Source organism: Pan troglodytes, chromosome 1 (assembly GCF_028858775.2).
Source record: "Pan troglodytes isolate AG18354 chromosome 1, NHGRI_mPanTro3-v2.0_pri, whole genome shotgun sequence".
In the NCBI taxonomy this organism is placed as follows: Eukaryota; Metazoa; Chordata; class Mammalia; order Primates; family Hominidae; genus Pan; species Pan troglodytes.
The window spans coordinates 170160526-170185235 of record NC_072398.2 but is presented as its reverse complement, the minus strand read 5'-3'; the positions used below and the strand labels follow the sequence as shown (position 1 = coordinate 170185235).

Here is a 24710-nt window from a genome sequence, read left to right as displayed (position 1 = left end):
TGAAATTTACAGATACACAAAGGAAATTTTGTCATCATTGAATTCCTAGCATTGTGTCGGGTTGATCATGGTTTTATTTCTGCCATTCTCACTTTGTAATTATCATTTATTGTTAATTTAACAGCAACATCAATTTAATCTATTGTGGGTTGTTTGGTTTACCATGCAGTATGTAATAATGAATATATGCATTTTTTTCTAAATGGTCTAACAAAAAGCTTTGACATGCCTACACGACAGTTCAAATATGAATTATACATACTTCACTGATAACACGGATGTATACACCACAACAGTTTTTTATACTTCACTGATAACACGGATGTATACACCACAACAATTTTTTAAATATATGGTGATGATTGGTGTTGCCCACAAATTTGAGTAGTTCAAAATTTGCCATATAGGGTTCTTTTTCTCTTATGGATGAAGAAGCTCCAACTGCACCAAGCCTTCTGCATATAACTATATACTTTAGACAATATATGAAGAAACAACTACCTCATGGTACCAGAGAGTGAGCAAAAGAAAAAAGTTCTGTAGAGAAGGAAACAGCATAATAAGTATCACTTTTAAAATAGATCGACCCTGAGGGCAGGCCACAGTTGGCACCACTACATAGCTAAAACTCTGATAGAAATCCCAAAAGAAAACCTAGCATCTTTCTGTCCTGAAAAATTAGAGAACAGAGTTCACTGTAACCATAACTGCTGTAAAGTCAGTGGGGGAGGTCTCAAAAAGGAGAGAACAAGTGTGGGAAGCCCCAAATTCTGTATATAAACTCCATCCAAGTCTGGCTGACTTCTGAATTATGCACACTTGTGGCAAGCTACTAACAGCTAAAATAAGAATAATAGAACTGAACTAAAATTTGCATAGATTCCAAAGGGACACATTTTTCAATTTGAACCCTATTAAGTTAACATTCTCTCAGAACAAAAATTTAACACTCTTAAGAAGAATATATAGAATAGAGTCTGCACAATACAACAGTGAGAATGTCCAAGATATATTCCAAAATTATTCTACATACAAAGAAACAGAAAAATGTGATCTATTCTCAAGATACAACATAATCAACAGAAACCAACCCCAAGCTGACCCAGAAGTTGGAATTAGTAAGCAATTATTTTAAAAAGCTATCATAATTTGTGCCCAATCATATAAGGAAAAATATGCTCATAATAAATAAAAATAGAAAATTAATAAAAACTGTTAAAAGGAAATCATAGAACTGAAAACACAATATCTGAAATTTAAAAATTTACAGTATGGACATAATAGCAGAGTGGAGAATATAGTAGAGTCAGCCAACTTGAAGATAAACAGAAAATATCCAATCTGAAGAAGACAAAAAAGAAAAGCAAACAAATCCTAAAAACCTATAGACAAATATCAAATTATCTAACATACATGTAATTACAGTTGCAAGAGAAGACAACCAACACAGAAAAAGACGTGAGAAAATAATGACTGAAATTTCTCCAGATTTCCTGAAAGACATAAATTTACAGATTCAAGAGCTCAATCAACTCAAAGCAGAATAAATATGAAGAAAATCTCACCTAAGCATATCATAGTTAAACTACTAATAACGAAAGCAAGACAATCTTGAAAGCAGCTAGAGAAAAAGGACATATAGCATATAAGCAAAAATGATTCAGATGTTTGCTAACTTCTCACTAGAAATAATGGAAGCCAGTAGAGAGTGTATCAGTGTCTTTAAAGTGCTGAAAAAAAATAAATGCCAACCCAGAATCCTAACCTAGCAAGAATATCCTTCAAGAATGAGGGCAGAATAAAGACATTTTTAGATAGAAAACTAAGATAATTTGTCATTTTAAAAGAAATTCTCAAAAAGCTCTTTAGACTGAGGGCTATCAATAACATGAAAACTCAGATCTTCAGGAAGGAATGAAGATCGTTGGAAGTACTAAATGCCTGGGTAAATATCAAAGATTGTTTTTCCTCTTAATTGTTTTATATGTGAAGACTTAAAGCAAAAATTATACTATCGCCCTTGCAGGTTTATATATGTGAAAAACATAGCATATCGAGTAGCAGTGGATGAGATGACTCTATCAGGTTGGTGCAAAGGTAATTGTGGGTTTTGCCATTAAAAGCAGCCAGACGGATGCTGAAAAAAGGGATCACTTATTTAACAAATATTTATTGAATTGATATATATGCAATGCATTAATATTAGGTGCCTAGTACACAGTGATTAACAAAACAGATTTTGTCTTTTTCATTAAAGCAATAAAAAATTAGTAAAAGCTTTTGAGCAGAGGAGTAACATGGTAAGATTTACATTTATGAAAGCTCTCTCTTTAAAGAATAGGTGGAGAAAGATGAGAATATATGCAGGAAGAAGAAGTATAAGGCTATTGGTATGACTCAGGAAAGAGATAAAGATTGCTTGGATGCAGCTACTAAGAGTGAAATTGGAGATATTGCTCTGAAATTAATGGATCTGAGAATATTTTGGAAGAAACTGACAGTATATGATGACGAATTGGTTATAAGGGGTGAGGAACAGGGAGTGACTCATGGATGATACCTAGTTTTCTTAGGAAAAGAAGGTGAAGCAGTCAGGTGAAGATAGTACCATTTGCTGAGCTAAGCAATACTAGCAAAAGTGGGGACCATGAGTTCATTTGGGAATATTTTAAGTTTGGACTACTCTAATTCCCTGAAAATGTCAGGTGCATAGTTTGATGTGTCTAATTTTATACAGCACTCAAGTGTGTGTTTCAAAATAAATATTCAATACATATTGATATGATTTATTAATAAATATTCAATATGTAACTGACTAAATTGAAATCAGAGGAAAGCAAACAACCATGTATTAAGTGTTGACTCTGACCGGCATTATGTCCACCACTTTATCTACATCATCTCATTTTCAACTTTAATATTATGACTTCAATTTTACAGAATTAGGAACAGGCTCAGGGAAATAAAATAATACAACAACAATAAAATCTGTAGACTCAAGACTAAAACTCATGTCTGCCTCTACAAATCCTTCTGAAGTCTTTGTTCTTGCCTCTGTTCCCTCCCACCACCACATAATACTTATTTTATGGAAAATGAAAAAGCTTCTTCCACTCTATCTTAGAAAATATCTCCCTCTTTTCTTCCCTACATGCATTTCTTTTCTCCCACTCAAGCAGGGATACTACAGAATGAAATTCAGCAATTTCTCCTCTGCTTCTATTCAAGATTAAGGGAAGGAAGCCTGTAGAAAAATAAAAAATAAAAAATGGAAAATGCTCCCAGTGCTCCAAGATTGTGGATACACTCATTTCATGTGTACTCTTCAAAACTTTCAAGGAAGATGAAATCTAATTTAATCTATTACATGATTGTACTAAATTACTTAACCACATCAAAGCATCAATGGCCTCACACTCTGGGAAGGGACATTGTAAAATGGTTTTCAAATATATAATGCAGTCTCTCAGGTGCCTGAGACAGGGACGCCCATCCCTGAATATAAAGCTTCCCTTACACTTCTGAGATCAAAACAACAGAGCCATTATTTGAGAGGCTGGATGAAATACCAGAGCCATTTCTTATTAGCTTTAGTCATTAAAGAGAATTTAGTAGCCTGGCTATTTATGCCTCTTTTCTTCCTTCTTTAAAAAAAAAAAAAAAAAGGCAATCTTAATGGAATGAAAGGGCAGAAGATTTTAAAGATCAAGATTATGAGTAAATTTCCCACTAATTACACAGTTTTCTGCTTTTAGAAAAGAAAAACAAAACCAATTTTCCAATTCCCCCTGCCTCTCATACTAAACATTTTAAGAAAGCAAAGGAAAAAAAAGAAAAAAAGATGTTAAGTATATTGTCCTTCACTAAGAGTCAAGACAATTGTTACTATACCACTACTACTGCTGTAAATACTAGTGAAAAGTATCCCATGTGAATCTGTTCTCTAGAATGTCAAAGGCATTTTCCCATAAAAAGAATTTTATGAACAAAAGTTGGATCCCCAGTAAGGCCCACAAAAGCCAAGCCAGTCATGGTGTTGACATAGATCAGTATTGAGGCAATATCTAGAAATCTCAGGAACATCAGAATTACATCTCGACTCCCTCTCTTTCTCCTGTCAACAACTATTTTGAAAGCCATGTAATAGTGAGAATTTAGCTTTTGTATGAAGAAAAGAGAAGGCAGTATAGCTTAGCATAGTATGAACACTAGGACTGGATTACCTAGGTTTGACTCCTGTCACTAAACACTTCCCAGCTCTGAACATGAGACAAGGCCCTTCCCTTATGTGGGCCTCGGCTCCCACATCCACACAACAGGGATTAAAGTAGGATCCTTAGTGTTGTTGTAAGTAAGTTATTACCTTAAAACACAGAGAATAATTCCAGGCACATAGTGAGTACTCAATAAAAGAATGCTATTGTCAGAGCACGATGCCTCATGGTTTTAATCCCAGCACTTTTGGAGGCCGTGGTGGGCAAATCACTTGAGGCCAAGAGTTTGAGACCAGCCTGACAACATGATGAAACCCAATCTCTACTAAAAATACAAAAATTAGCCAGCCATGGTGGTAGTCCATAGTCCTAGCTACTCGGGAAGCTGAGGCACGAGAATCACTTGAATCTAAAAGGCAAGGGTTGTAGTGAGCCAAGATCATGCTACCGCACTCCAGCCTGGGTGACAGAGCAAGCACTGTCTCAAAAAAAAAAGAAAGAAAGAAAAGTCCATTATTATTGGTACTGTCGTACATATTTTATCTAATTTAATCTTTGCCATTATCCCTCAATATAAATATATTTATCTTCCATGTCATAGATGAAGAAACTGAAGCCTAGAGAAGTTACATAATTTTCCAGGGAAACACAGTCATAAAAGATAAATGTTTAAAGATAGAGCCAGATTTCTGACTCAGTTCTGATACCCAAACTCCAGGTTCTATCATTTATGGCCATCATGCAATGCCTGTGAAGATGCACTGTTCTCAAAAACACATCTCTTCCCCTGCCTCCCAATCCCCTTCACTAATTCCTCAGCCACTGACCCCACAGGAAGAAGGAAAGACAGATGGCAATCAAAACTCTTTCTCCCTTTCCAGGACCCACAGAAGGAGAAGGCTGCCCCAGCTCTGTGCCTAGCAAGGGCCAAGCTTCCATAGATATTTGACCTTTGTAAATTAGGCATTCAGAAGTCAAAGAATGCCTGTATTTAAAATTTCCATTGTAGATTTCTGGCAAATCCATGAGTGTGAGCTCTTTGAAAATACCACAGGCTTGTGGAAATCCTTGTGGGTGTAATTAGCTAGAGAAAGTGAAGGTGACTGACCATTTACAGTCATATCATAATGAAATGAAGTATTACAGAAACCATGAAGCCAAAACACTGGGAGGGCTGAGATCCACAAAGTAATCTGGACATAGAGATGTTTTCCAGAAACCAACTGTGAAAGAACTAAGAGGGTGTTCTACTCACAGGCTTGACACTGAGCTGGTCCAGTTTCCCTTCACATTCAGAGGCAGAGGCTGGAGAAAAGAGAAGAAAACCCAGATATGAGGAACAAAAGCATTCAAGGCCTGGAAAACAGATCTCGTGGCAGTGGGTTTCCTTAGGAACAAGATGGGAGAAAAAGGATTTTCCCTGATTTCTGGGATCTTCTCACAGCTCCCAAACACTTCTTAATTATTTTGAAAATGTAGTTTTGATTATGAGGAAGGTCCTTTTAAGGAATTACAGAATCTGAAAACTGTAAGAGGGATTGGCCTTTACAGAGCACTTACCATGTGTCAGGCATTGTGATCCCACTATAAATCTTCCAACAACCCTGTAATTATTGTCCTTGCATTACAGAGGAGGCTCAGAGAGGGTTAAGCCCCGCCCAGGGTCACAGAGCCAAGATGCAGGACCCTGGCTCCCAGCCTGCCTGACACCACAGGCAGAGGCCTTGCTCACTCACATTCACTGACTTCCTTTGAAGTCATTTTGTCCAAGCTTCAGCACCCTGTGCAAGTGCCCTGAACAGCACCCCCAATAGGTGGCTTTTCAGTTTCAGTTTGAATAATTGCTGCAAAAAGAAGCTTACTACTTCTTTTTATTGCAGCAAAATACACATAAAGATAACCAATTTATTTTTGTATGTGGGTACACAGTAGGTGTATATATTTATGGGTTCCATGAGTTGTTTTGATAATAGGCATGCAATACATAATAATCACATCAGGGTAAATGTGGTATCTGTCACCTCAAGCGTTTACCCTTTGTGTTTCAAGCAATCCAATTATATACCCTTTTAATCATTTCAAAATGTACAATTAAATTATGTTTGACTATAGTCACTGTGTTGTGCTAGCAAATACTAGGTCTTATTCATTCTTTCTGTTTTTTTGTACCCACTAACCATCCCCACTTCCCACTCCCCACCATCCCACTACCTTTCCCAGCCTCTGGCAACAGTCCTTCTGTTCTCTATCTCCATGAGCTCAATTATTTTAATTTTTAGCTCCCACAAATAAGTGAGAATATGCAATGTTTGTCTTTCTGTGCCTGGCTTATTTCACTTACCATAATGACCTCCAGTTCCATGCATGTTGTTGCAAATGACAGGATCTCATTCTTTTTTACAGCTGAATAGTACTCCATTTTGTATATGTACCATATTTTCTTTATCCATTTGTCTGCTGATGTGCACTTAGGTTGCTTCCAAATCTTGGGTATTTTGAATAGAGCTGTAATAAACATGAGAGTGAAGACATTTCTTCAATATATTGATTTCCTTTCTTTTGGGTATATTCCTAGCAGTGAGATTGCTGGATCATATGGTAGCTCTATTTTTAGTTTGTTGAGGAACCTCCAAACTGTTCTTTATAGTGCTTATAGTAACTTACATTTCCACCAACTATGTACAAAGGTTCAAAGGTAACCATTTTAAAACAAACAATTCAGTGGCATTTAGTACATTCATAAGTTTGTACAACCATTACCACTATTTAGTTGCAGAAAATTATCATCATCCCAAAATGAAACTCCATACTCATTAAGCTGCCACTCCCCATTCTTCATTCCCTCAGCCAATAATTTGCTTTCTGTCTTTATGATTTGCTTATTCTAGATGGCTCATATAAACAGAATCATACAATATGTGGCTTTCTTATCTAACTTCTTTAACTCAATATAATGCTTTCGAGGTTCACCCATGTTGTAGCATGTATCAGTACTTCATTCCTTCTAAGGCTGAATAAATAGTCCAGTTTATGGATATACCACATTTTTAAACACTTGTTTTCATTAATTTTAGGTATGTAACTAGGAGCAGGATTATTGGTTTATATGGGAATTCTATGGTTAACTTACTGAGGAACCACCAAATGTTTTCCACCACAGCTGTGCCATTTTACATTCCCATCAGCAATGGATGAAGGTTCCAATTTCTCCACATCCTCACCAACACTTGATATTTTCCATTTTGTTTTGTTTTTTTAATTATAGCCATCCCAGTGTGTGTGAAGGAGTATCTCATTGTGGTTTTGATTTGCATTTCCCTAATGACTAATGACATCAAGCATCTTTTCATGTGCTCATGGCCATTGAGATATCTCCTTTGGAGAAATGTGTATTCAAGCCTTTTCCCCATTTTCTTAACTGGGATATTTGCTTTTGTTGTTGAGTTATAATTCTTTATATATTATGGATATTTGTCCTTTTTTTTTTTTTGAGACAGTGTCTTCCTCTGTCGCCCAGGCTGGAGTGCAGTGGCACGATCTCGGCTCGCTGCAAGCTCCGCCTCCCGGGCTCACTTCTTTCTCCTGCCTCAGCCTCCTGAGGTAGCTGGGACTACAGGCGCCCGCCACCACGCCCCGCTACTTTTTTGTATTTTTTTACTAGAGACGGGGTTTCACCGTGTTAGCCAGGATGGTCTCAATCTCCTGACCTCATGATCCACCACCCTTGGCCTCCCAAAGTGCTGGGATTACACGCCTGAGCCACCACGCCCGGCTGATATTTGACCCTTAACAGGTATACTATTTGGAAATGTTTTCCTCCATTCTGTCTTCTCACTGTCTTGATATTGTCCTTTGATTCAATAAAGTTTTTAATTTTGACCAAGTCAGATTTATCCATTTTTTCTTGTATGGCTTATACTTTTGGTGTCATGTCTAAGAAATCAGTGCCAAAGCCAAGGTCAGGGAGTTTACTCCATGTTTTCTTCTAAGAGTTGTATAGTTTCAGCTCCTACATTTAAGTCTTTGATCCATTTTGACTTAATTTTTGTATATAGTGCTAGGTAAGAATTTAATTTCACTTTTTTTCACATGGATACGCAGTTGTCCCAGCACCATTTGTTGAAAAGGTTGTTATTTTCCTATTAAGTATTCATGGCACCCTTGCTAACAATTAATTGACCATATGCGTATGGGCTTATTCCTAAACTCTTAATTCTGTACCACTGATCTATATGTCTATCCCTATGGTATTACCACATTGGTTTTATTAATTTATTTATTTATTTATTTATTGAGGGATTCTCCCTCTGTTGCCAGGCTGGAGTGCAGTGGCACGATGTTGGCTCACTGCAACCTCCACCCTCAGTGTTCAAGCGATTCTCCTGCCTCAGCCTCCCAAGTAGCTGGGAATACAGGCACGCGCTACCACATCCAGCTAATTTTTGTATTTTTAGTAAAGACGGGGTTTTACCATGTTGGCCAGGATGGTCTCGATCTCTTGACCTCGTGATCCACCCACCTCGGCCTCCCAAAGTGCTGGGATTACAGGTATGAGCCCCCACACCCAGCCACCACACTGATTTTAAAACTGTAGCCCACTACTTTTTAAGGCAAACTACTTAGCCTTCAGATATCCCCACCCCTTGTTAGAAAGTTATTTCTTACCCTGATAGTACTAATCACTGATCCTAATTCTGCCCTCTAGAGTCTCATTATCAACAACAACATGATCACTAACGTTTCTAAAGCTCTTATTGTTTTCCAGGTATGTCCTAGGTGTTTTATATGTATTGTTTATCGCATTGTGTCTTCAAACACTATAGGTACAATTATTACCCTCCGTGAAGAGGTGAAGAAACTGTGGCATAGAGAGGTTAAATGACCAACCCACTCACAGTTACATAATAAGTGGCAGATCCAGGATGCAAACCCAGGCATTATTTCGGTATTCAGTTCACGCTCTTAACCTACAGAGCAGTAGAGCCAATTCATTGTGTACATTCTGGGTCAAGCACTGTGCTAAGGGCGAGAAGTGCAAAGGTAAATAGGTCACTAACCCTGGATCATGGAGTTCACAAATTAGCAGAGGAAAAACATGGTCAATATAAAGTTTGCCTGTGGAGGGTGTTGCAATGCAGGAATACCAATGATAGATGTTTTCCCTGGGAAACTAGAAGACATCACAGGAAAGGTGAACTTCAGGATAGATCTTGAAGCACAAGCAGAAATTTGCTAGAGCATAAGAGGGAAGAGCAGTGGAGGCATGGCCTATTGTAAACCAATCCTGTAAGATACAAATATGTTTTGACAATATCAGTTAATGACTTTACATATTTTCCTCCAATAATGTCATCTTGATGAAGTCAGTTTCTTAATCCTGTATACAAAATCCTTTTTAACTCTGAACCTCTCTGATATATATTTGCTTTCATTCCGCCTTTGTATTCCCTGAAAATAAGATCGTTTGCCTTTCATATGGTAGTCTAAGCGTCTATTCTGACCAAAAGTACACCAAAGTCTTGAGATGCTTTGGTTTTCTTAAGGAAAATACTTTCTTTTTAAATTTTGAAGGATCACCACCAGCTCTCAATTTTAATCAGCTCATAATAAATTCCTTGGGGAAAAAGTAGCTTTCTTCTAAATCCTGGATTCCTCTTGTTCCTAAAATAATGAAAGATATTGTAGGAAAATCATAGGCTAGGTTATAGTATGTCAAATTTGTTCATAATAGCAGCTCACTTGAGAGGCTAAGTGAGGACCTCTGAGGGATAACACAGGCCTGTGTCCTTTGAAATCTCCCATTTCTCAGAGTCTTGAATTGTGTTTCTCTGGAAGTCCCTCAGCTGCTGGCTCAACTCATACGTGAGCTGTACTCTTCTGGGGTAAAGTTGTTAAACAGAGAGAGAGGTACAGAGCCCCTGAGGGACTATCAGCTAAAATGCTAGCCATGACCTGGTGAGGGGATGGTTCTAGGATAGTGCTTTGCTAAGTAGCCAATCTGTCAAAGATTGCCAAGATGTGGTGAGGCGATTACATCACAATGTAAATCCATGCGTTGCTTCTTTCATCCAAAAAGTCTTGCTACAAAAAGTATATAAATAGAATCAAGCAGTGTGCTTAATTACAAAGTTGATTTTTAGTTTGGCTCGAGGTCTTTTTCTTATCGCAGACCAGTAACGGCTTATAAACTGACAGAGTCCAGGGACCACTCTTTGAGGAGCCCAGATCTGGGAGAAAAAGTCTTCTCAAAAAGGGGGTAGATTTCACTCTCTCCCTCATCTGCAACTTTGTCACCTAGGGTGCAAACAAAGTGGTGTTTTTCTTCACTCAGGGGACCACCCACAAATCCACAGACTGTTAGTCTTGCCTTCGTAGCCAATCTAGGGATTTATACAGCTCAGGTGCAGCATGGAACCATAGAAAGCACACAGGGTCTGGGGTTATGCAAACCAAGTTTCAAAGCCAATTTTTTCCACCCTCTAGCTTTGTGACATTAAACAATATCCTACTTCTAAACTTTAATGCCCTTATCTGTAAGTGGGATAGTAATACCTACCTAACAAATTTTTTCAATTAAATTTATAAATACGTATCAAATATTGTGTAAATGTCATGTATGGAAGAGAAAATTCAAATTTTTCCTACTCTTACCTCCTTCTCCCCTTGCTCTTCCTTCTTTCCCTTATTAAGCCCATGAAAACTTTCTATAAGAATAGATCAGTATACTCTGTCCCTGCTCTTATTATTAATGCTTACATTGATTGAACTATAAAATATCAGTCCCTCTTACCTAAGACCCAGATCCCTCCTTCAAATAGTTTGATTTCAAGCCCTAGGTGTAACTTAACCTCCCATTCCCCTTTCTTGCCCAGGGTATCCTAGCTATAGCAAAAGAAACTCTGACTTTTCACATTTTTATATCCTTTTTCTTTCTCCAACCATTTATTTTCCTTCTTTCTAATTATTCCAAGTATAGATTATAAGGAACTATAAGAATCAAACTCTACTAATTTCACCAAAACATAGACCCTTGCCTCTCACCACGCTGCCCCATCCCACCCTCACCATCCAAACTAATCCAAGTCCATGGTATCACTGCTAGTATAAATACTCCCCTCCTTCAACAAAAACTTCAACTCTCTGGACCACTGATGCTTTCCTGAGCATCAAATAACTCTATGTTGACCTAGAACACTGAGAAGGATCATTCTTCAATAGAGTCTTGACGTCATACATACATGCTCATATTAGCATTCCCAAAATGAGTTTTTCATCCATTTCCCACAGTTCCTGAACTTTTCCATTATAAATCTTTCCATTGATAAAGGAATTTACTCAAAGATCAAATATCTATGCCTGCAAAGAAGTAAGTAGAGGCCACATGCAGTGGCATGCACCTGTAATCCCAGCACTTCGGGAGGCCAAGATGGGCAGATTACTTGAGCTCAGGAGTTCTAAACCAGCCTGGGCAACATGGTGAAACTATCTCTACAAAGGATACAAAAATTAGCCAGATGTGGTAGTGTGCACCTGTAGTCCCAGCTACTCAGGAGGCTGAAGTGGGAGAACTGCTTAAGCCTGGAAAGTCGAGCTGTAGTGAGCCATGACTGCACCACTGCATTCCAGCCTAGGCAATAGAATGGAGACGCTGTTTCAAAAAAAAAAAAAAGTAGTAAATAGAGAACTACATTTATTGCTAGGCATTTAATACAGACTGTCTCACTTTATCCCCCAGAACAACACAATAGGGTAAGCATTATTAGCCCCATTTTACATATGAGAAACTAAGACTTACAGAGTTTAGAAGTGGCAAAATTAATATTTAAACTCAGGAAAGCCTAGTCTCCAGCAGGAATCCCTTTGATAGCTTCCTTTAAAAGGGAACATTTAGTTTATGTTTAACTACATCCTGGGACTGAAAGTTCCACATTTGACCCAAACCATCATGGAACTTCTCTGATTCTTTGAAAGCGTTGGCGTCTAACAATGAAAGCATTCTGGAAATAAAACTGGCTGCTTCAGGGGAGTGGTGATCTCCCCATCCCAGCACTGCCTCAGCTGCCCAAAGGCCTTTGGTTTGTTTCAAATGCAGATTCTCAGTCCCTATTTAGCTAACCCATTCTCATGTGCAACACACCAAAGATGATAATCCAGGACCAATCTGAATTCTTAAATCACTCTCTAAAAGCAAGAAGGACAAAACCAGTAAGAAAAGCCATATTTACTTTGCCACTCTTCCCAGAGGCAAGGGCATTGCAAGCAATGGAGAGTAAGAGGAAAATTAAACTATAAAGAAATATTTGACAGTGTTTCTTTAATCGTGGTTTACATCTGCTGATCCAGCCAAAAGCAAGGGGGCAGAGGTGATCTTTGCTATGCCACAGTGAATAATGCAATCATATTTTTGATACCAAACTACATTTAACTGCCATATAAATCCTGCCTGCCTCAATACCACACCTCATTATCTCACAGGAAATGTATGGCTTCTTGAAATTCAAATGTGGTCAGAAATTCAAATGCCTCCAAAGCTGAGATACAGACACAAAGCGGAGAGTCATATGTTTGCTTCACCAGCCAGTACAGCTTCCTAAGTGCACATAACAAGCCTTGCCCAGCTATCCTTGGCACTAACTTGTTGTGGACATCGGGCAAAACACTCTACCTCTCTGAGATTCCGTTTTCTACTTCATAGTGGGAGCTGGGATATCATTATTCCCATTTTGCAAATGAGGAAAGTCAGAGAAGTTTGCAAATTGCTCAAGGTCACAGTCAAATATCTAGTCAAAGGGAATCTGGACATCAAACCCAAGTCTGTCTTGACTCACAAGCATGCTTTTCCAAAAACAAAAAAGCTCTAACACTATGGCTCTGTGGTACTTTGCTACAAGTAATAGGTTCAGAAATCCTTAACAATGGCTTCCACAATTTGAGACATCTTAATCTCAACAGAGTGAACAGCCCAGATTCCCAAAAGCGGAAAAATGTGTGAAATAAACACAACTTTGTAAATGTTCAAGATTGATTTCAGGGAGTACAGTGGGGGTAGCTGAGGTGATTGGTACAGAAATGGAAAGAGAATGCTTTCTCAATGTCTTTGGAGCGCAGGAGGAGGGTGATTTGGAAATGACTCTGCCTGACTTGAGAAGGAAGAAGCATGCTGGGTCATTTTTGCCTTGTTTCTAGCTGCATGAATTGAAAAGCCAGGCCCAGGTTCAATGCATCATTCTTGAAGCAGTGAACAAAATCCCTCTTTGTTCCCCAGTGAAACTTATCTCTGAAGAGCTGCACTACTTCCTGTGAGATATAGCCCTGCAGATGTGTCGTGGGAGACCCGCCCGGCTGCACTGCCTTCCATAAAAGTGCAAGAATGGGCACTTTGTACTGCTAGACTGAAAATGACACTCACTCTTCTGATCCCCACTGGGGTTACCAAGTGGGCAAAACTTCCTGCTTAGAGGAGGGGTCATAGACAGCAGGGGGAGTGTGTGATTTTGTTTTGTTCCTTTGTGAATTTGTTTAGCTATTTATAGAGCTAAAGGAGAAAGCAAACAAGCACAATGTAGCACAGTGTTTTTCAAAGTGTATTCCATGGAACCCTTTCGTGGGTTGTAGACCCCAGGGGTGGAGGCAGAGGATGGGGTGGTGACAGCAGCAGGTGCTGTCCAGGGCCTTCTGTCTCCCTCACCCCCTACAATAACTACAACCTTTAGAGCAGTTCTACTTCTAACCATGTAATGTGGTGGGCTGATACTGTTTCATTCAAAGACTTTCACAGTCAAAAAAGTGTTTGAAAAACACAGATGCCATAGGAAGATCCTATAGGATAAGAATCATCCAGAATTCTATTCTCAATTTTCTTAAAATATAGATGTGTAATTTTGAGTCATTCATTTCAACCCTGATCTTAGTCTCTTCATCAATAGAATGAGGAGGTTCTGACAGCATAAAACTTTTAAGTGTGAACACTGCACTATGCTTATAACACTTATCAGATTGATTCCAACAGAGAGGATCCTCCACACGCATTCACTTTGATAGATATTTATTAACATACACTTGGAGTCAGGCATCATCTTAATCTTGGGGAGGCAAAAATGGAAAACAAAATGCCTGCCCTGAAGAAGTTCACAGTCAGAGCTACAGACAGGAAACTAATTTAATTATTACAATAAAAGATGAAAGGTGTTATGTTCAGAGAAGGGGTAGTTATTTCGAACTGTGGATACCAAAATGTTTTCTGGGAGAACTGTTGAACTAACTCTAGCATAAAAGTAGCCTCAGACCTTAAATAAGCAATCTACTCTGATTTTAGAAGCCTAAAGAAGGAATACAGGACACTATAAGAGATAGTCAAAGGATAGCTAGAACAAGAGCAACCCTAGGTGACAATAATTTAGTGTCCAGGATAGTGTTCAAATCAGCCATCATACGTTACCTATTTAGAAGGAGCTAAAAAGAGGAAGGGCTCTAGAAGGGAGAAAAGTAAACACTTCCAAAATGCTTACCTTTACTCTTGCCATCCCTAAGTTAAGGGTTCATGGGCTGATCCTTTGCACTGCACAAAATACAACTGTGTTATATCAGGAGCTTAAATGATGGCCCCGTGGTTCAAGTGAAATGGTTTAGTTAAAAGAACACTTGAAGCAAACACATCTGGGCTATATCCCAGCCCCACCCCCCACTAGCTGTGTGAGTTGGGGTAATTTGTTTAACTTTTGTTATCCTGTCTTTCTCCATTTGTAAAATGGAATGGTAATACCTACTTTCTGGGATTAGTTTGCCACCCAGGTCTGGAGTTTCCTCATCTAAAAAATTCATGAATTATATTAGATGTTCTCTGAGGTCCTTTCAAGCACTAAAGTAGTTTTTCTGAAATTGCTACTAGAGTATAAGGAAGTTCTTCAGTGCAGGCTGAACTTTCACCACAAAAAAAGATAGTAGGAAAAGCATCAAATGCTTTGGAATACTTTAGATCAAAGGAAGAATTGGTTACAATAAAATAAATACTGCTTTCTCCCAGAAAAATAATCGGAAAAGAAGGAAACTCCCTGTAAGATGATTTAATTTTCCATTAATGTACAATAAGAGGCTCTTTCTGACATTCCTAAAATTAAGTGGGTACCAGCAGACAGTACATGATACACAGAAAGCCACTCTTGGTGCTATTAAAATTTATGGGCTATTTAAACAGTGCTCTTATAAGGGACATTAATTTTTCTCCAGTGGGAAAAATGAGCTATATAAAATTGATGCCTAGATAATCAAAAAGGGGGAAAAGACTGTGCAGTTGGGAAAAAATAATGAGAGCATCAAAATTTTCTAATTCTGTGTTCATGTAGTAACTATTAATGGCATAAGATATGAATGTATTTATGCTGGATCGTTCTATTGTCAACTTGTTAAACTGGAAACTTTGTGTCCTAGAATTCCTTCTTAATATGATTCTGAGTTCAGGTCAGTTAAAAGAGGAACTTGTGTGAGATTTGAGTAGCAGAGGTTGAATAATGAGCATTACTCTTTGAAGGTCATATTGTGGTCAGACACACAGACAGACACAGAGATCCAGTGGTTTCCAGTTTATCCTTACTCTTCTCCTATTCATATCCAATTCTTCTTCCATACCCCAGGCTTTGTTGAACAACAGCAGCCCCAGGCTTACTGTCAAGACACTGCTGGGAGAGTCACACATGCAGTAGCTTCACAGAGGCAACAACTACTCGCTAATTTCACTGTGAGCTGCTTCCTCATAGTCCTACCTCAGTGGCTGGTCATGTTTGCCTTCTTGAGTACCCCTGCAAGCTCCAGCTTGTCCGGTTGCACCAATGCTTCAAAAAGATCGGTTAGTGACACATTTCTCTGATACGTCAGCCCTCTTTCTGGAGCTTCATTTCATCAGCTCCTTCCACAATTGTATAAAGTCTAATTCCTATAACCAATCCCTTATCCGAACACTCACAGGAGCTCTGCTTCCCTGACTTGTCCCTGGCCAATAAAGAAAATTTTGCATAAAAGTCAAAAGCTGCCGTAACATAAAACATAAAATATGGGGCATTGCCTTTGAGACTGACAAGCAAGCAGAGGTTGGAAGAGCAATTAGGACATTGTTTTCAGGGACTAAAAGAGCAGTGATCAAATTGTTCTTGGAGGGCAGATAAGGAGCAAAACATATCATATAATAGTGAAACAATTGGCAAAGCTGTCACTTGTGGTAATTTGGAAGACAGACTATATACCCAATAATCTAGTGGACCTGCCTAAAAAGATTTCCAAGCAGACTCTTTTTTTTTTAATTGAGGCAGGGTCTTGCTCTATCACCCAGGCTGGAGTGCAGTGGCACAATCACAGCTCACTGCAGCCTCAACCCTCCAGGCTAAAGTGATCCTCCCAGCCCAGCCACTTCAGTAGCTGAGACCACAGGCACACAACACCACACCTGGTTAATTTTTTCCTATTTTTTTGTAGAAGCAATGTCTCACTTTGTTGCCTAGGCTGGTTTCAAACTCCTGGACTCAAGTGATCTTCCCATTTTGGCCTCCCGAAGTGCTTGGATTACCAGCATAAGCCACCATGCCCAGCCTCCAAACAGACTTTTGAAAGCCTCATTTGGCATCTTTTTATCTACATACAATAAGGTGCATTAACAGAGATAAGAACTAAAGAGAAAAATGACCAATCTTCAAGCAGAAGTTTTTTCATCCATATGCAAACAGTACTGCTATGAGCAAACAATTTGTGTGTGTGCATGTGCGCATGTATGTGTGCATGTATGCACATCTCAGGATTTACTGAATGTAAAATAAAACTGTTTCACATTCCCCTAGTCTTTTGAACCAGTAAAACATTCTAAAATTAAGAATTGGCCTCAGGGTAATAATCAAACTAAGCATGTGGTTATAAGATGCTTTATTAAGACCTCAGGAAAATTTAAGTTAGTGACTAATAGGTTCCCTCAGTTAGCAAAATGAGAGTTAAATATCTTAAGGATATCGACCAATAAGACTCATATTTGCACCATAAGATAAAAGTATTTCTCAAAAAGACATATTGATATGGCTTTGGGACATGGACTAATAAGGTATATAGGAAACTCAAAAAAATTGTAACAGACTTGTACTAAGTAAAGCACTACAAAAATGAGCTGGAAAAAAAGGGAAACCATTCAAAATGAAAAGAGTTCTCTGGTTCCAAAACTTTCTTTTTTTTAAACTTTACTTTTAAGTTCAGGGGTACATGTGCAGGTTTATTACATTGGTAAACTTGTGTCATTGGGGTTCAATGTACAGATTATTTTATCACTCAGATATTAAGCCTAGTCCCCATTAATTATTTTTCCTGATCCTCTTCTCCTCCCATCCTTCACCCTCCGACAGGCCCCAGTGTGTGTTGTCCCCTTCTATGTGTTCACGTATTCTCATTATTTAGCTTCCACTTATAAGTGAGAACATACACTATTTGGTTTTCTGCTCCTGCATTAGTTAAGGATAATGGCTGGCTCTGAAACTTTCTATGCAGAAATAGACTGATAATATGCTCATCTGCATACACAGGCCATTACTTATCAAAAAAAGAAAGACCTCAGAGAGCTCTGTTGAAAAAAAAAAAAAAGAAATGAAGAGCAAAGGAGAACAGTGAGTTAGAGAACCACACTCAGGGAGCAGAACTGAACCCTAGTCAAGAAACATATTTTACTACCGGAGTAGGGTGCTCTGACATGTACCCTGCTGGATTCCAGAATTTCTATGGATCAGCTAATGCTATTTACCTTCCGAACCCCTCCTTTTCGAATATGCATGTCTTTTGCAGTTATCCTTTCCTAATATCACTATTGTATGTGGGGTGTGTGAGGGAAAGAGTCTTTGTCTTTTTGGTTCATAGGACTCTGGATCAAGAGCAACCACCCATAAGGAGACACATTAGAAGAATCTCATCTCCAACTAGACCTAATGCAGACAGTGAGATAATAGACTTCAAGCCTGTGCCAAAATGGGATGAGGCTGTGGAACTCTTTGGAGAGAATGGATATATTTCATATATGGGAGGAATGTAAATAAGTGTGGCCAGAGGATATACTCAGGAGGGATGGTGTAAAAATGGCTACAAATCCTTTGAATTTCCTACCACCAAGGCAGAAAGTCTAATTTCTACACCTCTTTCATCTGGGATGACCTTGCAACTTCCAAGGTGAAGAGCAAGAGAAATTTGTTTTTTATTTTTTGTCTTCTTTAGCTTCTTAGTGCTTCTACTCTCATCATTGCAAGGTACAGTTTTCATTCTTACCTCGTACCCTCTTAGAACACTGCCACTCTATGAATAGACCCCAGGCTAGCCTCCTTAGGGATAAAACATTACATGATAAGAAAGACAAGTAGAGATAGAGAAAAGCAGCATTCCCAACTGCTGCAGCCACCCTAGATGAGTCCCAGTTGTGCCCCAGATACACGAAGGGGCCATCTGGACCAGCCACTTCCTAGAAAACCCACCAATTATCTGAAACTGCATGAGTGAGCCCAGTCCAAATTGCCAACCCACAGAATCGTGAATAAATAAATGGCTGTTTGAAAAACCTCTAATTTTTAGGTGGTTTGTTGTGTAGCAATGGAAAACTGAGGTGGTTTCAGCAACACAAAACTTTACAACTGGAAATCTGGAATTGATTGTCTGGACTAGGGACTAGGGTAAGACAAGTGAGTTACTTAGATGCAAACGTTAAGGAGACACTCACTCTCAGGGTGGTGCAAGTGCTCCTTATGTTTTATACCCTAGATATTTGTAGTCTCTTCCCTAAATCTAGCCCCTGCTTTTCTAATCTGACTCGATTAAAAGGCATTAATGACCAAACTGTCAGTGGTAAAAGGGACACTGCTAATCCACAGCATGAAGTGGAAAATTATTCCCTAAATTATCATCTGTACCACCTGGAATCAAGTGCCTATGGAAGAGAAGGTCTTTGGGTGACCAACTATCTGCTGCCATAGAATATTTTAGTAAAAACAGAGAGTTGGTATGTTGTTCCTAAGAGTGATGGAGAACTTGGTGAGGGAGCAGAAATGATGAACTTAGGGCTTTAAATATCCAGTTATATGTCTGGTTAAAGAGCCAGAATGCTTCTAAACTAAAAGAAACCCTATCTCTTGTAATCACAGTTAGAGATTTCAGAAAACTAAACCAAAAATCTAATCCTAAAGGTATCTGAAATACAACACAAAATGTATCATAAGCTTATAGGATCTCTTGTATTACTGTTAAGGTATTGAATGGGAAAGGGTGAGACCCTTGAAAAAGGATGGTCCATGGGGGCAGATTCCAGTGAAGTTGAGGACCTTGACCAAACTCAATTCTTCTGAGAATCCTTTGGCAGTAGAAACAACACTTCATCCATGATGCTTTTAGAAAAAAGCATGGTAAAGGAACTGAAACACATGATATCAAGAACATGGCTGGAAATGAGGTTACTTTGCCTAGGAAAGAATACATAAACAAGAACTTGAGAGTAGATGCAAATTATATGAAGGGCTATAATCCAAGGCTACAGTAACTAAAACAGCACGGTACTGGTACAAGAACAGACACATGGACCAATGGAATAGGTTATAGAACCCAGAAATGAAGCCACATACCTAAAACCACCTGATCTTTGACAAAGCCAACAATAGCAACAATGGGGAAAGGACTCCCTATTTAATAATGATGCCGTGATAACTGGCTATCCATATGCAGAAGATGAAAACTAGAACTCTACCTTTTACCATATACAAAAACCAACTCAAGATGGATTAAAGACTTAAATGTAAAACTATTAAAACCCTAGAAGAAAACCTAGAAAATATCATTCTGGACAATGGCCCTGGCAAAGACTTCATGATGAAGACTCCAAAAACAATGGCAACAAAAACAAAAATTGACAAGTGGGACCTAATTAAACTAAAGAGCTTCTGCACAGCAAAGGAAACCATCAACAGAGTAAACAGACAACCTACAGAATGGGAGAAAATATTTGCACACTATGCATCTGATGAAAGTCTAATATCCAGAATCTATAAGGAACTTAAATCAACAAGCAAAAAATAAACAATCCAATTAAAATATGGGCAAAGGACATGCACAGACATTTCTCAGAAGAAGACATACACACAGCCAACAAGCATACAAAAAAAATGCTCAATATCACTAATCATTAGGGAAATGCATATCAAAACCAAAATGGGATACTATCGCACACCAGTCAGAATTGCTACTATTAAAAAGTCAGAAAAAAAAAATGACAAATGCTGGCAAGGTTGCAGAAAAAAGAGAATGCTTATACATTGCTGGTGGGAATGTAAATTAGTTCAGCCACTGTGGAAAGCAGTCTGGAGATTTCTCAAAGAACTTAAAATAGAACTACCATTCAACCCAGCAATACTATTACTGGGTATATACCCAAAGGAATATAAATTGTTCTACCATAAAGACACATGCATGCATATGTTCATCGCAGCATTATTCACAATAGAAAAGGCATGAAATCAACCCAGGTGCCCATCAACAGTGGACTGGATAAAGAAAATGTGATACATATACACCATGGAATACTATACAGCCATAAAAAATAATGAGGTCATGTCCTTGGAAGCAATACAGATGGAGCTGGAGGCCATAATCCTAAGCAAATTAAGGCAGGAACAGAAAACCAAATGCTGCATGTTCTCACTCATAAGTGGGAGCCAAATATTCAGTACACATGGACATGAAGAAGGGAATGAACAATAGACATCAGGGTCTACATGGTGGTGGAGGGCGGGACTGGGGTGGGGGTTGAAAAACTACCTGTCGGTATTATGCTGATTACCTGGGTGACAACATTATCTGTGCACCAAGCACACACAACATGCAATTTGCTGATGTAACAAACCTGCTCATCTACCCCTTGAACCTAAAATAAAAGTCGGAAAGAAAAAAAAAAAAACAGGCTCTGCTTCCAAAATTCAAGTGAAATGATTATGTCACCAAAAGATCTAGAGGTTAGAAATGAGATTCATGTTTCAGGAACATTGTAAAACAGACCAACGACTCGGTTGTGTTTTCATTAGACTCCTTTTTTTTTGGCTATGGGCGAATGCTCATAAAATGAGGTATTATTTGAATATACGAATGCAAATTCAAGAAAGCCAGCAAAGCAGGTGAATAGTTTATAAGTGTACAAAATGAACTAAGCCCTTCTTCAGCCACTTAGTGTGTATACATACCAAAAGCCACATAATTACACAGTAATTATGCAATTTCTAACTTGAGGCTTCAATATCCACACTGAAAATTATGTACCAGTTATATTTGGAACTGTTATAAGGTTTTAGAGAAGAATGAAATTACCATGAATTAGCAACTTGTTGGCATCTTTAAGAAGACTTTAAATATTTAGTGTTGAAATGGACATGTTACAAGGGTCTGCATATGCATTAGCAACACATATCATATGTGCATTTGCACTGTATTTATAATTCTGTGTTTGCATGAATATGGATCTATTTACCTCACTGTTGTAAACATTCATAAAGATTACATCTTTTTTATTTTAGGTAAAAGTTTTGTTTTTCTAAATGTGTTAAGCCTGCACAATTTAGCTGAAGTGTTTCATTAATAAAATTTAAATGAGTTTAAAATAAAATGAAGAAAAAAACTTTGTAAGAAGCTAGTATTCTGTTACTCTGTAAATGCTAGCTCCGAAAGTTGTAGGCACTTAGCAGACAGGCCTAACGGGAGCTTCACAGAGACTAACAGGGTCCTTGGCACACAAAGTGCTCAACCAGTGAGTGGTGGATAGATGAATGAATGAATATAAAAGTGGTTCACATGAGCTTTGGGCTAGAGTTAAGATCCCTTTTCCAAATAAGGGAATATTGAGTGATATTTAGAAGATGCCAATGGAGATCTAGAAACTAGAGGTGCATATCCAAGTTATGGACTGTTCCAGGCCCCTACCAGGGCAGTGATTTTGGACATAAGCTATTTTTCATTGTAACGAACATTGCTCCTCATCTAGCACCTACTCACACATGGCATGGGCGTAAAGTAAGCATGGTAAAATAGAAAATCCCACCACTGTAGGATACCTCTGCAACATCCTGGACTCTCACCTTCCCTCTAAAAATGCCTCAAATAGTAGGAGAAAAAAATACAGATGAATAAGAGTTTGGGTTTCTCCAGTTCTTCGCCATCTCCACAAGGTGGAATCTACTCACTTCCCTAAGGAAAGCACAGCCAGCAAGAGCAGCAGCAAGCATTTCCTAAAAACCTGCCATGGGTAGACTTTCCTCACGGTGGGACATAAAGATGGAGACAGCATTGTTTCTTCTCTCACAGATGAGAATATGTGTTATAATTAGAGGAAACTACAGGAGAAGCAGTCACTGAGAGCTGGAGCAATAAAGTGAGGCTTTGCAGACAAAGTAAGTCATTAACTGGGCAATAAAAGATACAGGGGGCAAGAACAGTAGGGCCATGTTAGATAGTGTAGTCCATGAGAACCACAAAATTTGAGTTAGGAATAGGTATGGACACTGAACACTGAGTAGACCAATGTGACTGGACAAACAGGGGCAGGGAAACAATTGGAAATCAAGTCCTGCAGGTTTCCCTTAAGCCAATTGTTCTCAGTTTTGGCTATTCATTAAAATCACCTGAGAAGCTTTTTGAAACACAGACCGTATACGGATCCCATTCCTGGAGATTCTCATTTAATTGGTCTGGGATGAGGCCCAAGCATATTTGGGTTTTTGTTTGTTTGTTTGTTTCTTGCTCTGTAGGCAATTCTAACATGAGACAGGGTTGAAAATCATTGCCTAGGTCATCAGAATCCACCAGTGTTATGCAACTGGCATCACTTAAAAGACAGCTTCCAATACTCCTAAATGTTTTGCAACCCAAGTCCCAAATCCTTGGATGTAACAGAATTAATATTTTGTAAACCTCAAACCAATGTCAATGTTTCAATTCCTCACTTAGTAGTCTTCTACCTGGAAGGCTGAGCAATGAGGCTTACCGCCACATTGAAAGAGAGGCAGGATATCATCTTAAACAGTGGTATGGGGCTCAAAACCCATGATCCAGATATTCTGACTCTGTGGTCTGAGGTGAAGCTCAGGCATCTGTGTTTCCCAAGCTCTCCTGGCCATTCTAACATTCAGATCCACTCTCAGAACAGAGAGGACACTGAGTTTCCAACCCCCACCCCAAACCAGACCAACTAAATCAGATTCTTGGGGTGGACCAGGCCTGAGTGTTTTGTAAACCTCCCATGGTGACTACAGAGTGCTGCCAAGATTGTTTATCAGATAAAGCGGGGATTCCAGTGTTTTGTATGTCATGGCACACGTAGAAAATTATTCTATTTCATAAGGCACACTGGGGTAAATTAGAAGAAATTTAGGGGCTTGGTATATGAAAATATGGGGCTTGGTTTTAGAAAATAAATTTTCATTATAATATAATTATGATTTTAAAACATTAGCAATGATTATAAATTTAGAATTTATAATTTCAAAAATATTTTCACAAACTCCCTATTGGGTACTATGCTCATTACCTGGGTGATGGGATCATTCGTACCCAAAACCTCAGCATCACACAATATACCCACGTAACAAACCTGCACATATACTATTTGAGTCTAAAATAAAAGTTGAAATTATATTTTTAAAAAATATTTTCACATATTGTAATGCAAGACTGGAGCTTGTGTCTGTGACTAGAACTTCATTATCAGATGTTTTTGTGCCTGAAATAGTTACACACAGTCTTTTCCTGCCCCGCCGCCCCCCACCCCCCCCCCGAGATGGAGTCTCGCTCTGTCACCCAGGCTGGAGTGCAATGGCGCAATCTGGGCTCACTGCAACCTCCACCTCCCAGGTTCAAGCGATTCTCCTGCCTCAGCCTCCTGAATAGCTGGGACTATAGGCCTGTGCCACCACACCTGGCTAATTTTTGCATTTTTAGTAGAGACGGCGTTTCACCATGTTGGCCAGGCCAGTTTCAAACTCTTGACCTCAAATGATCCACTCACCTGGGCCTCCCAAAGTGCTGGGATTACAGGCGTGAGCCACCACACCTGGACTACACACAGTCTTTATCAAGATTTTTTTTTAAGTCTCTTCAAATTCTTAATAATCACTATGAAAAAGAAGTCTCTCTTCTATAAGTAGTTGATAAAAAAAATCAAACCACTTTTACAACTGTTAAAAAATGTGAAACAGTTAAAGTAATAAAAATTACAATTATTATTTGTCGATTAAAAATTTTAATAAGATTTTAAGGGCCTTCTTTTCTTTCATTGACAAAGATAATGAAATTTATTTTGAAAATGTGAATTGGCAATTGCTACAAAGAGAATAAAATACCTGGAATAAAGCTAACAAGGGAACTGAAGGACCTCTTCAAGGAGAACTACAAACCACTGTTCAAGGAAATCAGAGAGAACACAAACATGGAAAAACATTTCATGCTCACGGATAGGAAGAA

At 38.6% G+C, this 24710-nt stretch overlaps 1 protein-coding gene across 5 annotated transcripts in view; it reads right to left on the bottom strand.

The window, feature by feature from the left end:
* The window catches only part of LOC107966870 (uncharacterized), a 212585-nt gene that overhangs the window by 164132 nt on the left and 23743 nt on the right, over positions 1–24710 (bottom strand). For all 5 annotated transcript variants that reach the window (XR_008547701.2, XR_008547705.2, XM_063801268.1 and 2 more), the window contains exons 2-3: positions 6556–6719; positions 5470–5519 (exon numbers count right to left, since the gene is read on the bottom strand). Coding sequence is in view for 3 of the 5 variants with exons in the window: in XM_063801268.1 (XP_063657338.1) it covers positions 5470–5519; positions 6556–6633 (128 nt within the window). In the remaining 2 variants the exon portion in view is untranslated. The remainder of the gene's footprint in view (positions 1–5469; positions 5520–6555; positions 6720–24710) is intronic.